This window comes from Diadema antillarum, unplaced genomic scaffold (genome assembly GCF_040938485.1).
Source record: "Diadema antillarum isolate AM-2024a unplaced genomic scaffold, OU_Dant_1.0 seq00000919_RagTag, whole genome shotgun sequence".
In the NCBI taxonomy this organism is placed as follows: domain Eukaryota; kingdom Metazoa; phylum Echinodermata; class Echinoidea; order Diadematoida; family Diadematidae; genus Diadema; species Diadema antillarum.
This window is the reverse complement of record NW_027271771.1, coordinates 541,009-557,591: the sequence shown is the minus strand read 5'-3', so window position 1 is coordinate 557,591 and position 16,583 is coordinate 541,009. Positions and strand designations below refer to the sequence as shown.

Below are 16,583 nucleotides of genomic sequence, written 5' to 3'. Positions count from 1 at the left end.
CAACTTCTCTGAAAAGGCATCACCCTTACGTGAACTACTGAAGCGAGATGTGCCATTCACATGGCAAGACGATCATCAACATGCCTTCAACGAACTCAAGAAAGCGATCTCTGCAGAATCTTGTTTGCAGTACTATTATCCAAGGAAGACAACGATCCTAGAAGTCGACGCATCATCAAAAGGCCAAGGAGCTTGTTTGATGCAAGAAGGCAAACATGTCGCATTTGCTTCAAAGTCTCTCTCATCGTCACAAGCTAACTACTCCAACATAGAGAGAGAAACGCTAGCCCTCGTGTTTGGAATACAACGTTTCCACACATACCTGTTCGGAAACCAGTTCACTGTCCAAACTGATCACAAACCCTTAGAGATGATCACCAGAAAGCCACTGAGATGTGCGCCACCACGTTTGCAGAGACTTCTCATCAAAATTCAAGGCTATGACTATGATGTCAAGTACAAGCCAGGCAAATCGATGATCATATCAGATGCTTTGAGCAGAATGCCTAATCCAAGCAAAAATCAAGACGTTCCCCTTGATGTCAATGTGGAAGAGATCTGTGAGGAAATCGACATATCACAGATTGACCTTATCTTCTTTGGACAAAAGAAGAGAAATGAGCTGCAACAAGAGACGTCGAGAGATCCTACCTTGCGAGCTCTGTGGCAAATCGTCACGAATGGTTGGCCAGACACAATCAAGGAAGTACCTAGAGAGGTCAGAACATTTTGGCCATACCGCGATGAAATCGGAGTATCAGATGGTGTACTTTTCAAAGGCAATCAAGTCATCATTCCCACAGACCTCAGACAAGACATCCTGAATCAACTTCATCAGGGTCATCAAGGTATTGAACGTACCCGCAGACTAGCAAGGGAAACCGTGTATTGGCCGAACATCAATAAAGACATTGAGCAAATCTCAAAGAATTGCTACGCCTGCCAAGAAAATCAGGTCAAGCAACAAAGAGAACCCTTGCAACCTCACGACATACCAACTTCGCCGTGGACGAAGCTTGGAACTGACTTGTTTACTTTCAACAAGGAAGAATACCTGTTGGTGACCGACTACCATTCAAAGTATCCAATCGTTCGCAAGTTGACGGATACATCCAGTGCGGCAGTCGCAAACATACTGAGTGGTATCTTCAGTCTTTTCGGACCACCAGCAACTCTGATATCAGACAATGGTCCACAATTTGTTGGAAGACCATTTCAAGAGATGTGTGAGAAATGGTCAATTGATCATATTACATCGTCTCCGCGATATCCAAGATCCAACGGACTCGCTGAACGCATGGTACAAACTGTGAAAGGAATCATGACCAAGTGTACCAGAACTGGACAAGACATCCAGACAGCACTACTACATTTTCGTGCCACACCAATCGACTCCAACCTACCATCACCTGCTGAATTACTCTTTGGAAGACCAATCAGGACAACACTTCCAAGTCACCACTTGACCAAACAATCGTCTACGCCTGATGTGTTGTTTCAGAGACAGGAGAACATGAAACACAATCACGACTTGCATGGAGGTAGAGATTTACCACCTCTACACGTCGGACAGAAAGTGAGAGTTCTGAATCCCAAAGACAACACTTGGCTTCCTGCCGAAGTGAGCAAAGTACGTCAGGAACCAAGATCCTACGAAGTAGCAACTCCCAACGGTAGCATCTTGAGGAGAAATAGATCTCACCTGAGAGAGATGCCAACCGGAACGAAGCCAACAGTTCCAAAACGGGTTCACTTCGAAGACGACGACAGGAGTGAGGAAAGGAGACAACATCCAGACAGAAGACAAAGACAATCTGATAGGAAATCAGTCTCTACCCGGTACATAACGCGATATGGACGTGAAGTCAGACCCCCATCGCGGTACCAAGAGTAATGCAATGCTGGAAGATAAACTAGCAGCATTGTCAGTGTAAATAATATATTCATTATGTTTAGTGTAGATTTATTTACAGCACATTTGTGTAACCAAGTGATACACATCATTTTATTTCACAAGACAATATTTGAAATTTAAGTCAGGAACCATAACAACTACGACATATGCTACATTTATCAAAATGGTTGTTGCATGCTATATATATATCTGTGTATAACTGTTAATCACATTTATGCATTGAAACTATGATGTAGCTGTTCACTAATTTCACACACAAAAGTTCATCTCAACTGAATGTTAAAAAAAACAACAAACATACAAGCATATATAAATCATTTCCTGTGTTAATGACAATCTGAGTACAAACTCTAATGCTAAATCATTCTGTTTCTATTATATTATATACTATATATACATTCCATATGAATATAATTGTTCCTGTCTCATACAATTAAAGATATCACGAAGATATACGTGATATTATTTGTAAATATGCTGGTGTACGTTAAACTGCATGCATTTTTGTGACAATAAGTTTGAATAACATTATCGTTTTATTCGTTCTATCTTTCGATACCAGATATGTCGAGATTTGTTCAGTATGAAAAATGTAAAACTTATACTGATAAAAAAGAGTTTCTGATACTGAGTATATTGCATTTGTGAGACCGGCTGTTTCAAGAAGAATAGATTTTATTTGCCTCTCTGATTATGATTCAACGTATCTATGCAAATCTCAAACAAGCTTCCTCCATTTTTTTTTTTCAGCATTCTGTGTTAGAGATTCACATTTATAATACTTGGAAGATCAATGTGAATGTTTCCATAATTAAGTACAAGTGCAGTTTAAAAATATTCGTGATTGTATCTTTTCAGAAGGAGGGGGATGTTGTGTTATATGAGCGCACTACATTTATCACAAGTGTACGCATATTCCATGTATTCTATATTTGAGTGATACGGTCAGAGCAGCAGTCATTACATGACGCTAGTTTGTGATAGTGGATTAAAGTTGTTCATTTTATCGTTAAACAACTATGTCCTCTGTTCATCATTGAATCTGGTCCACTATTACAACAGTTTACAAAAAAAGTTGAAAAGAAAATATATGACTTGGATCTTCTCCATATTGAATCCTTTGTTCCAAACCTACACATGAATGAATCTCCAACTGCCCTCAGGTTCGGCTTTTTCATTAAACATTCCTGTTCATAGCTTCTCCACTCTCCAGTTATTCCATATACCTGGTACCAGCACCACCCTTGCACAAAACACTTACCTGTATCTATTCTGGTCCTAAGCTTTGAAATTATTTGCCATTCGATGCGGAATATGTTCATCAATTTTAGAAGCATTGAATTGAAAAACTATTGAATTGAATTGAATCTGCCCCCAGTTTATCTGTATTCAAGCATAGACAAAAAAACAACAACACACACACAAACTTGCAACCTATGTTGATTGATCTGTATATGTGACCTCTAATTCATAATCAATAGTTATGTGCATTATGAATTTATGCAGTTATTTCTACCTTCTAGGACACCAATCGTCGTACACCCGGTAGTGCCAGTTAAGTTTCACGGTCTTCTGAATATATTCTAAATCCCTCACAACTCTCCTAGAAGTGAAGAAGTCGACTGAATTTTTAATGAGATGTACAACTAACGAAATTGTCGGCTTGTTTGCCTTTAAATTAAAATATTTCCACCAGGTCATTATTCATGGGCAATATCACCTGAAGCATGGAACCATACAAAGTCCATGCTTGTAGCCATGAATAACTTGCTACTGCACAATGTTGTAACTGAGACTATTCTCTTTAAAAAAATCAGCCCCTTTGCAGGTACAGGACGGTGTACTCCGTTTTTCTTCCTTCCCCACTTCCCACTTGGTTTCTCATCCTAGGTCTTGTGACGAAATACATCACTTTCACTTATCTACATTATATGAAGACAGAGTTTGTTCGCAAAAACCGATAAGTCCATTTTTGATGATTTTGAAGTACGGTCTCTGTCATAAAGTACAAAATAATACCTTTTAAATAATATATTGGTCACTACATTTTTAAAGTTATGGTAAAAAGAAGCAAAAATATTCTTATTATTCTCTCTATTTTTCTTGACCTTTAATCGCAAAATAATCATATTCTTTGAAACCTATAGTTCAACAAACTATATTCTTTATTCAGGTCTCTCATAACATTCAATGTAGGCCTATATAAAACCTGCTTCAATTTTGTGAATGTACATGTTCACATGACGTGCATCCTTTTGAAATGCTACCTATGTTAATATTAAACAAAAAAATGCACTGAAATACAGTATTAATGTACTAAATACATAGGAGCAACTGCAACCGAAGAGTTTGACACACACACACACACACACACACACACACACACACACACACACACACACACACACACACACACACACACACACACACACACACACAAAACCAAACTTTGACTGAAACTGAGTTGCCGCCATCTGCCGTTCATTGAGGGTGAGGCATGTCACCTTTCTTCGCAAGCTTCGTGTCTTCGGTTTCTCCGATTCGATTCCATCTCACAGAACAGCGAGCACTGTCATTCATTCATTCATTCCTGTGTGCCACCGAAGCCTATTTCGAAATTTGTCAAGCTGGATCAGCATTTATCAACGAAATGGTAGGCATCTGAATCACCCTCAAAATAAGTAACAATGTGTATCGTACGTACAACAGTCTTACTATGGTGGTTAAATGGGTGATGGGAGGGTCTTCGTGTCTGTAGTCCGACATGTTCAAATTTGTGTTTCATGCGCAAACACATGAGGATGTTTACTTGCATAAAATTGCACGCGCGATGCCCGCGTCCGCTGTTCTACCAAATTATACCCCAGATCAAACTAGCAAAGCCAACAATTGTGCACATGTACTTGTAGTAACATGCAAAGAAAGAAAGTATGTGATCTGCAGAATATAAATTACTTGCTTGCCTAATCCTTGTCGGAAGTAATAGCTTGGCCATCATCTTGCATATCAATTATCATCATGTTGCAAAATACTACCACTACGGCACTAGTACCAGGTCGGGTGTTACGTGTTTGGATTGGTGTAAATTTACTTGTAAATTTCTTGTAAATTTCTTTTTTTTTCCTTTTATGGTGGCCCTATCAAAAATATAGGCTGTGCGTGATATGATATGAGATATTTTAGATGGGGGTTGATTCCACTTTTCGGCCTGGCGCAGTCCTTTCTCCTTTTCCTCTTTTTCTCCTTTCTCCTCTTCCTCTTCCTCCTCCTTCCTCTCTTCTTCCTCCATTGATCACCTTCTTCCATGAGCCTTGAGTTGAAGAAGTAATGTTAGGGGTCTTCTCTTCCAAAAGTAGAAGACACTACAAAATACTGCTTCTTCTCCTTCTTCTACATCTTCATATCCTCCTTCTTACCATACATGCATTCATGATATTTTACAAAAATATTTTGTTAGGTTGGCCTGGTGAATGAAAAATCACAGGCACATAAATCATGATGTCTTGTTTGTGATAGTACAGCAATACTATGTAAACTTGCAGATAGCATAGTAATTTTGGATGCAGTTGCTGTTGAATGAATTGAAGCTGATATATGTAGCATCATACAAGTGTAGCAGTTTCAGTGCACTAGTATTATTACGACTGATTTCCACCATGTCTTGTTTCTGTCTAGCAGGGCACATCAGCTCAATATGGCTGTTAAAACATGTAATATATCATTCTCTCTCTGCATTTGAATATCAAGAGGAGACTTACATTGTAATCTATAACTCTCCATCAAGATATCTGACAACTTTCCATACTGATATATACATTTTTATGTTGATTGTAACATCGTTCAATAATTGCAACATTGAAGAAATTCAATGAAAATGTCAGAATCTGTGTGACTCAGACTATTATTATTACTCTGATAGTTTCCATCAGTATATTATCGATCTAAACCATAGATGAGGGATCGGTGCTCTCTGACTCTTCCACACATGAGAAATTCAATGTGGTCTGTTTGGCAAATGTGAGAATGAGATGCAGAGTGAATTAGAGGAACTGAATGATGATTGATGATGTCTCGCTCTATCTTTATTTCTCCAAGCATGGACGGTTAAAAGTGAAGACAACAGCAGAGCAACAGGAGGCAAAGAGGAAGGAGAGAGAAAAGAAACTCAAGCTCTTTACTGCTGGCACAAACAAAGTCTTTGAGAAGGTTTGTGGTGTAGCATTTTATAGTTTTCATCTTTATATATTTTTCTTGCATGCAGGACATTCTCTCGCAAATAGCGGATACATGTACATATACCTGTTGTATTTTGAAATATAATGTTACTTATACTTCAATCTATTGTCGCAGTGTTGTGATTTACAAACGAGCTTTGATGTCATTCAGGGGTACATAATTCCCCACATCATAGCACAAAACAAATTTGGAAAAAAAAATCTGGAAATAAAGGTGAAACCATTGTGTTTTGTACTAATTGAAATAATTTCTGGCTGATGTTTTCTTAACATTCTCAGATTGTTGTGATTTGTTATACCAAAAAGTACTTGGTGCTCGCTTAGTACCTCCCAGGCTATTTATTTATACTTCATACTATCGAGTCTCAAATATGCAAGGTAGAAATTGTTACTTTTTCGGTGAGTAAGAATAAATTTACCAGGCAAAGTGAAGTTACTTGTTGAAATATTTTTCAGGTTTTGTGTTTCATTGATCTAAATATATGAAAATGAGCAAGCAGATTTTTGTGTGTAACACTTGTGCCCCACACAGAGAAAGAACAAAGAGTTTGACGGGGAAATTCTCGAGGTGTCAGCCCAACTTCTGTCTGCAAATCCAGACTTTTACACTCTGTGGAATGTCAGGAAAGAAACCTTGGAAGCATTTCAGCAGACTAAGTAAGCACTCACATTCTCAGTCCAAATATTCTGGTTCTGATGTTTATGCCACATTTTTGTATTGGTAGAACAGCAAATTACTTATTTGAATGTGAACATGGTGGTAGCCAACACGTCATTCCGTTCTGTAACAACATGTTTTGGGGTTTTTTTTGGTTTTTTTTCTCAGGGTTTGTGCAAAATTAATTGGCCTTTGAGAAAATGTGAAACCTATGAGATAACAGAAAGCTGCCTTTTGATACAATGGGAAATCAACAGTGAAGCTTATAGGCTGAACCATTTGGTTGTTTTGTTGCATCTGGTTTCAGTATGCACTTTTATTGATTTCGTTTATGTGCTTTTCACATGTCTTTCCTGGGGAATAATTTTCTATTTGTGATGTGGTATGTTCCACCGTGCAAAGGGTAATGGATTCATGGCGGCAGAGAAGTATGTTTCAAATGTCTACATCCAATTTGTCAGGTGATGAAATCTGCTTATGATATTCCTAAATTCATTCATCGATGACATTGATAATTTTATTGACATTGATTTCTAGAAGTGAAGATGAGATGCAAGAGATCTTCAGCAAGGAGCTTGGCTTCATCGAGGCATGCCTCCGGGTCAACCCAAAGTCCTACGGGGCGTGGCACCACCGTTGCTGGGTGATGGACCACAGCCCGCATCCAGACTGGGAGCAAGAGCTGAAGCTCTGCACCATGTACCTGGAATATGATGAAAGGAACTGTGAGTCTTGGTGATGCCTTCATTTTGCTTCTTATCTGTGTGTGTATGTGTGTGTTTGGGTATGTGCCTTCTTCATGTGGGAGAAAAATTTATCATGTTCTATGAACAACTAGAAGATGAATTATATTCTATTTGTTGTTTTAAAAGTTTTGAATCATGTAGACTTTATCAGGTATTATTCCTACGGTGGACAAGAATGTAAGTACAGAAGAATTGCATGTTATTTTGTCTAAATGGAAAAAAAAGAACTCACAAGCAAACATTAAATCATCTCAAAGTTTCATTCGAAATAGGCAGAAAATATCTCCTCTCTGATTTAGTTCTGTTTGCTGTTAGACTCTGTTAATAAGTTACCCTATGATGATGATGAATCAGCTGTGAAATGATAAAGTGTCATTGAAACATAATGCTCATGATGCCTGTAAACCTGGAAAGTCTTTCCTTCTAAAATCACACCATGTGTGCAACACCCTTTTTTCTGGTGTCCAGTCCACTGCTGGGACTACCGCAGGTTTGTTGTGGCCAGGTCAAAGGTCCCTCCATCTGAGGAGCTCCAGTTCACTGCCACCAAGATCAGCTCCAACTTCTCCAACTATTCCTCCTGGCACTACAGGAGCAAGCTCCTGCCCCTTCTCCATCCGGACCAGGAGAGGAAAGGTCGGCTCCAGGAGGATGTACTCCTACAAGGTGAGGCTGTCCGGGTTTCTTTTTCTTCTAATTAGCAAATCTATATTGTTGTTTGTTTGTACATTGCTGTAAGTAAGTACAGTTGAACCTCTCGTATCCGGACAAGTCGGGACCGGGGCTCATCCGGATAAGGGATTTGGCCGGATACTGGAGACTCAATGCTTTACGGAATACATGTACATATACATACACATGTACTGATGTAGCCCATTGTAGTACCACATGTAGTAATGTGTATACTGCAACCTTTTCATTGTTATATTTGGGGACGTTTGGGGATGTTAAAATGTCTGAAGGTAAGCAATTTGGGAGAAAATTTGATGTAATGTATGTTAATCATGTTGGAGGTAATATGTAATTCATGTGTGTTTGTGTAGGAGTTCTCAAGGAGTTGGGAATCCCCCTTTCCTCCCGTAATTATTAAAAAAAAATCACGGCGAGATTGCGTCCGTATAATAGAGAGATCCGGATAAAGGGAGGCCGGATAAGAGAGGTTCAACTGTATATGGTAATGAGTAAGCTGCCTGGGTACGTAAAAAGTCAATGTAGTAGTTGTGGTCTGCAGGCCTTCCTTCCTAAATCACACACCAGAAGCATTTTAGATTGATTGAATACACAATTTATCATGATTACCTAAATGTTTTCTTCTTAGCCTGTGCAACCAGGTGTTCTGTTTTAGCATTTTGTCTCCATATTGTATATTTGTTTTATTGCAGTTACTCTCAAATGCACCAAGCATTTTATAACTGATATGACTGCTGTGGTCAATTGTGGATGGATAGATAGAAATAACAACAACATGCCTCCATCAAAGCAAGAAATATTTGATCTGTATTTTGAAAATAAGTGGAAATATTGAACGGCAAACAAATTACTGGTTGTATCAGCTTGTCCATAAGTTGCTTTTGACATCAGTTTGACATGTTGTAGCTGTCTTGTTCATTTCTTGCTCAATCAAGAAGTTTTTGTGTGTGTGAAAAGAAGAAGAGGTGCAGATGCATTTTATGTTTTTTTATTTGTTTCGTTATCTTTGTATCATGTGGTATCTTTGTATCTCCTTGTGTAGAGTATGATCTGGTCCAGAATGCATTCTTCACGGATCCCAATGATCAGAGTGCGTGGTTCTATCACAGATGGCTACTGGGGAGAAGTAAGTTGGTTTATTTGATCCAATGTGGAGCGTAAAATCCTGCAGCAATATAATTATGTATTTTGAAAGAGAACTATGAAATCCACCTGTACTGTAAACATGGTATATACATATGTTGCATCACATTGATACAGGCACCAAAGATAAAATCCTGACATATAAAACTTCTGTTACTGATACCCGGTGAATGTATAACTGGTATTTCTAGAATTGCATAGCATTTTATCACACTAAAATTATCATGACGTTAATGCACAGCTTAGAGATTTGCAGTGAAATGCATTTGAACATTGTTTTACTGGGATGTTTGATTCATTTAATCTGTTTCATGAATACATGTTAGCTACTGATTTCATAAACTAATCCAGTCCATTGTACATAGAGAGTTTTGCTTCTTCAATCTGACTTGCTTATGAAGTTGATTTTCTTTATTCTCGTAGTAAAAATGAATTGATTGTGATGATAACAGTCAATTCTTATAATGAATAATACAAAAACTAGATAGTCTCTTTTGTGAGTTTTCACAATTATGCTAGCTGTTGATATTGCTTTAAATCATATGATTAATATTTCTTTTTTATTTTAGGTGAGAAGCCCATGTCGATACAGACGCTTTGCATCAACCGTCCCTTGAACCAACTCATGACCACCTTCTCTAGACCAGTAAACCTCCACCCAGGGCATCAAAGACCAGAGGTCCTTGTCAATGGGGGCGTGGTCAAGGGCAAGTGGAAGAACTCAAGGGGTACAACCAACCACTCCATCATGTGGGTATCCTTTATCCAGAGGAGTGAAAGTTTCCAAGCATCATTAGTTATTTGTCTATCTTGTGTAGGATCAGAGATATATGTACTGTAAAAGTGGAAATTTTCGCAGTGTTGAAATTTTCGCGCATTTTGCCAATGAGAAACTAGCGCGAAAATAAAAGCACGCGAATATTTTTGCGTGCCATACGTTCCAGTAGTTGACGTCTTGATTCCGCGGAATTAAAAACACGCGAAACTCTTTTTATCTGGCCGAGCGCAAAAAATTAGTCACGCGAAAATATCCACTTTTACAGTATTTCCGAGTAGGAGAATTTTGTTGTGACTCTTAAGCCCAAATTCACAAAGGTGGTGTAAATTTAAACCATGGTTTATGCAAATTTCTTCTGAGTTAATACCATTGACAGATTGCATACACCTACAGACATAGAGTAACAAACTCAGATTGATACACGCATGTCAAAGGTACACCTATTTCATGCTTATTTTAGACCATGGTCTACATTTAAACCACAGCCTTAAAGTTAAAACTGCGTTTGTGAATTCAGGCCATAATGTACTGAAAAAAAAAATAGTTTGCACCATAAACTCTATTCTTCAATTTGATTTTGTCACTTGTGTTTGAGGCATCACTGGCTAAGCCATTGTTTCCTCGTTTTGCCTTTGTATGTGTTCATGGATGATGGTATCCTGAATGAAAGCAAAGGGGTTGACTTTCATGGACACTCCAGCTATCTGTTCAGTGAAAACTTTGCATTATAGAGAGCCATGTGTGTGTTGCGTTGATTAATTCAATACAAGGACAAAGAAAGTCCTGAATTGCTTGTAAAATTACCTCAGATCATAGCACTTATATACAATTTTTCAACACAACACAAACAACATGAATAGGGATTAATATAGCTCATTATGATGCTGTGAATTTGCTGCCCATAAGAGATCTATTAGTCGATGTTACATGCAGTATGGAGTACTGAGCAAGAAGAAGTCAAGCATGTAACAGTGATGCACAAGAAGTAATGTGCAAGAAATTTTCGTGCATAATGTTAGAAATTGGCCTAGAATAGTACAGGGTTCATACGGGTTATGGAAAACCTGGAAAGTCATGGAATTTGGCCTGGTCTTTTTCCAGGCCTTGAAAGTCATGAAAAACTGATATTTTCATCAAAAGGTCATGGAAAGTCATGGAATTGCAAAAATTGTAGAAATTTATCTGTTGTTTGTGTGAGATGTATATTTATTCCATTTGCTTCGCTTTGATTTGGGATCAAATTTTCAGTTTAATGTGTTTAAAAAAGAATTATGTAAAAGTCATGGAAAGTCATGGAATTCAATTCATGAGAAAGAGTATGAACCCTGTAGTAACACTACTTGAATCATTGGTATCTCTAGAGATGGAAATTTGTTGTTGTCACTCTGCAAAATTGGAACTCCTTGACTTGATGTTTGCACTTCACTTCAGATATTTGAATTAAGTGAAAATGTTCTACGTGATGCGGAGACTGTTGAAGTGAGGCTTGATAGGAATGTAAGCAGAATGTGTCAGTTGAGCAAAGGTAAGAGAAACGCCCAGAATAAAGCAGCAAGGTATGAGTGCACTGGTTCCATGACATTTGCTCCTACAACAGCTCCCATGAAATATGTGCATCCAAATATAAATTGAAGGGTTTGTTTGCAAAAACCGATAAGTCCATTTTTGAAGATTTTGAAGTACGATCTCTGTCATAAAGTACAAAATAATACCTTTTAAATGATATATTGGTCACTACATATAAAGGTATATTTTTGAAGTTATGGTCAAAGAAGCAAAAATTTTCTTATTATTCTCCTTATTTTTCTTGACCTTTAATCGCAAATATCTCCATTTAGCAAATATGGACTTATTGGTTTTTGCAAACAAACTCTTCAATTCTATCCACAAACATAACCCTGACCCTACTCCTAATCCCACACAAAACTCAACCGAAAACCCTATCCCAACCCTAACCCTTACCCCAAGCCCTTGGAGAAAATAAGACTGTAGTAATTGTGACAGGAGCAAATGTTGTGTCACTAAGTGCACTATGTCCTTAGGGAGGGCAAATGTCTTGAAAATATGTGGAAGACACGAAAGTTCAACATCATTTCTGTATCATGAAAATTACTGTTTAATGCAATACTGTAGCAATAAGCCAATATAGTTTCGGAGATTTCTTATAGGGGGTGTGGATAGTTCAACTGACCAGTAATAGCTAAAGTTCAAATTCCTCCATATGGATGGACATTTATTGTAATAATAACCTGTTATGTGTCAAATTTTCTAATCATCAAGATGGTTATTAAGATCCAAGTATCCTCTAGTGAGTAGGTTTATGTGCAGTCACTGTATATCCCTGTAACATACCTTCTGGGTATGCTTTGTTTTTGAATAGGGATTGCCAGACTAGTGAAGGGAAATCAGTCCTGAAGAGAAAGTTGGGGCAACTGCTGTACTCTGAAATAAAAATGAAAGGTGGACAAATATTGTTGCAATTACGAATATTTCTATGTCATCAAATAGTTAAACTTAGCATTCATAGGACACTGAAAAAAAAAAATGACTCTACTGGCGTGACTCCCACAGTGATCTTCAATATTTTGTTCTTTTCAATCTGTTTGCCAACCTCACTTTGCATGTATCAGTTTTATTTTTTTTTCTCCAATCACTCTGCTCAATGCGTGTCAAGGACATTGCCAGTGAGAGACGTGATTGCATCAATTAGAACCATTTTGAAAAAGAGTATAATGAAGTCACACTAGTGGACCACACATTGGGAGTTTTATCGTGCTGAAAGATGTGACTGTCTGTTTGTTCATCAGATGTTCTGGAGGGCTGGAGCAGGGAGGAGCAGGAGGCAAGGAGTCTGTTCACTGCTGAGCTCAGCGATGAGAAGTCCGAGCTTCTCAAGTCAGAGCTGGAGTCTTGCCAACAGCTCCAGGAGCTGGAGCCAGAGAATAAATGTAAACTGTTGATTCATTGTCCTACTCATTGGCTCAAGTTTTAAGGATTGTGTGCTTTCAAGTGCATGCTTTAGGCCTTTAGGGCTTTTTTTTGTGTGTATGCTGTTGTTTAAAATCTATATCAAGGTCTTTGTATCTGTCTATATGTCCGTTTAATGATCTTGTATGTCTGTCTGTGTTTCTATGTGTTTTGTGCATCTCAACATCTTTCTATCACTTTTGGCACCTCCTTGTCTGTCCATCTCTGAACTGGTTTTTCTGTCTGTCATGTGGTATGTCTCACTCTGTTGGTCTGCCTGGATGTCTGTCTTGTCTGTATGCTTGTCTGTTTATCTGTATTTCAGTCTGTCTGTCTGTTTTTCTCCCTGAAGGTCAAAAGACAGGGCTGCAAATGACAACCCCTGGTAAAGAAGTGTGCATAGAATGTGAATGTGGCAATAAAGTGACCTATGAAATCTATAAAACAAATCCACTGGTTAGGAACTTTGACAGACGTCCACGATTACCGGTAAAGATCAGATTATACAATAAAACAGCAACAAATGTAATAAAGGTATATCACACATTCATAGTGTGCTTACCATATTACTTGCTATTGCTAGTGTGAATTGATACCTAGGCAAGAGCATCACGGATTGTCAAAATCTTTTTTTTTTTTTGCACAAAATTAAATCTTCATTCTACCACAGGGTGTCTCCTGACCATCATTCTCCTCATGAGGGCGGTAGACCCTCTGAAACACGAGACAGAGATGCTTCGCTACTTCCAGACGCTCCTCACCCAGGATCCCTACCGCCAGAACTACTTCCGGGACCTCCGCAGCAAGTTTGTCATGGAGAACGCCATCATGAGGCACCTCCAGGGGTCAACGCAGGGGTCAGAGGGCACGCAGAGGTCGCTGGACCTGTCTGGAAAGGTGAGATTGCGCCTCTTGATTTGCTGTGTGATCACTTTCTGATTTAGTCTAAAAATGTTTCATGTGAGAGAGGATTAAAGGTAATGTAAAGGCAGATGACAAACAGATAGATTGAAGCAAAGATTAACTTACAGATAGAGTGTTAGATGTCTTTATATTCAGTGTAACATACTCTTTGACAGTCTTGTCAGGCTGAAGTTTGACACTTTTGTGCTAATTGCTGTTCATCTGTTATCTAACTTGCCTACAAACACACAGATGGTTACTCAAAAGAGAGATGCCTAGGAGTAGTAGAATAAAGTGATAATTATGTCAAAGAAAATGTATTATTTGTGTGCAGAATGTTACCCATATGTTGTGAATATGAGATGAGACAGGACAACTCATGTTTTCAGCGGTAAACATCATCATCATGACCAGTAGAGACATTGATAGAATGTCCACGTCAGTATCATACGAAACTTTTGACTCCATTCTACTCCATTGGCTCGTGACTATTGGATAAGCAATTTTCAGCAGCTTTTTTCGCTATACGAAACTTAATGAACACACACTTAACCCGTTGAGGACGAGTCCCATGCATACTTGGGCAGGGGTCTATGGGAAATATGTGTGTTAGCAAGATCAGCCCGTCCTCAACGGCTTAAGAAGAAAAGAACATCTTACCCATATTGGTATTAATATTCTGCTAGGATACTTTGAAATTCCATGTGGTCATTGTCAAAGTGTTTATCGTTTACTCTCATGAAGCATGAAAATTATCTTTTCTATCTCATTAAACTGTATCTCTCTTTCCAATGTGATCTCCCAATATCCAGGAATTGTCCACTCTCCATCACCTTCATCACTTGTCCAGTCTACAGAGCATTGACATCTCCAACAACCAGCTTGCCTCCCTCTCTGGTGCCAATCAGCTCTTCTGCGTGAGCAGCCTGGTTGCCGATGGCAACCGTCTCCAGGACATCTCCCACCTGGCCAACCTTCCACTCTTAGAGAGTCTGTCTCTGAAAGACAATCGTATCCTCTTTTTCGATTTTCTCTCTCTTCTTGTTTTTATGGGGATAAGCATATTTAAACAAATTTTAGATGGTTTATATATATGTTTTGTAAGTTAGAAAGCCACATCGGTCCCTAAGATGTTATAGTTTACTGGCTTTTCTCATATTCACACAAGTTTCTAGATGGTTTTCGATATGTCCCATTGCCCCCTTGGGAAAGTTATATCAGTTCCTGATAAGCAATACAGTACAGGTTTTTCTCTGATTGATTGTAATGACCATTAGGAATATCTATTCTGTGGGTATTATTTTGTTTCACCATTAGTGATATCTATTGATCATTTTCTTATATCACATTTTTATACACTAGTTGCCTTGTTGCCTTCTTTGTGTATCAAACCACTAATATAACAAGGATGAATAGCTTATATTTTACTCTATCTGACACTATTGAAGGAATATTTCTTAACCATTTATTTTCAGAAATATCCACCCTCTCGCAGTTGCAGTCCCTGTCTTCGTGCACGGCGCTTCGCAGCCTGGACGTGTCCAACAACGCAGTCTGTGAGGTGCCAGATTTCACGTCAAAGGTCAAAGAAATCCTACCGCAGATTACCACTCTGAATGGGGTTACACTTTGATGTTTGCATGTCTGTATAAGTATGTGATATTAACCTGTTTCTTCAGTGATAAGATAATGCCCTATAGATTTTAATGTGGGGTGCCCCATTCCCATAATCAGTGGATTAAAATATCATGCAACTTTTTGGAGTAACTTGACATTGCAGGCAGATAATCATGGGCCAAAGGTATTGGAGTGTTATAATCTATTTGCCGTATCTACATATGCAATGATTATGCCTTAAATTGAATGGTGTAATCTGTGGTTTCAGGCTTGTGTTTTAAATGACACACTAATGATGGTGTAAGATAAAATAAGGTTTGGCAGCCATGTAACTCTCCTTCACCATCTTCAGGGAATCTTTGTCTAGGGATTTGGTACCTTTAAATTGCCTTTAACAAATTGATTGTAGTAAAAACAAAAACAAAAACAAAACAAAACAAGATAAAACAAAACCCTTTTCTATTGAGGTGGCATATTACATTGTAATACCATTGTATTTACTTGATGGTTGTCAATGACATTTTTTGAGCACCAGTTCTAATTGAATAATGATGTTTTGTAGTGCCATATGTATGTCTGTGTATGTGTGCACTAGTACTTCACTCGGTATCTAGAGATCTCCACAAATACAAAGCAAAAAGTGTTTTGCTTTATATGTTCTTTCTGCAACTCATTGCACCACAATACTCCCATGATGTTACACTTCTGCATGTGAACAGGCTTGTGGCAATCCCACATTATGCCTCATTGTGAATCAAAAACATTCCATTTTAATTATTAGCAGAGATAATAAATTGCAATACATATGACTCATGTTTTGTCTTTTCTGCCTGGTGTATTCATTTCTGATGCTGTCATATGGATTTGCCCAAACACAACATTCAAGGTTTCTAGAATGAATTCCTTGTCAAGACTTCAGTAGTCAAAAGAA

At 38.2% G+C, this 16,583-nt stretch overlaps 1 protein-coding gene across 1 annotated transcript; it reads left to right on the top strand.

Annotated features, from left to right (window-relative positions):
• The first annotated feature begins 4,458 nt into the window (after nucleotides 1-4,458).
• On the top strand, nucleotides 4,459-15,998 carry LOC139741319 (geranylgeranyl transferase type-2 subunit alpha-like). Its single transcript, XM_071651905.1, has 12 exons — nucleotides 4,459-4,568; nucleotides 6,011-6,121; nucleotides 6,683-6,807; nucleotides 7,346-7,533; nucleotides 8,023-8,220; nucleotides 9,287-9,370; nucleotides 9,957-10,141; nucleotides 11,597-11,690; nucleotides 12,973-13,113; nucleotides 13,803-14,029; nucleotides 14,848-15,046; nucleotides 15,511-15,998. The coding sequence occupies exons 1-12, from the start codon at nucleotides 4,566-4,568 to the stop codon at nucleotides 15,666-15,668; spliced, it is 1,713 nt and encodes a 570-aa protein (XP_071508006.1). The 5' UTR covers nucleotides 4,459-4,565; the 3' UTR covers nucleotides 15,669-15,998.
• Nucleotides 15,999-16,583: the final 585 nt, after the last annotated feature.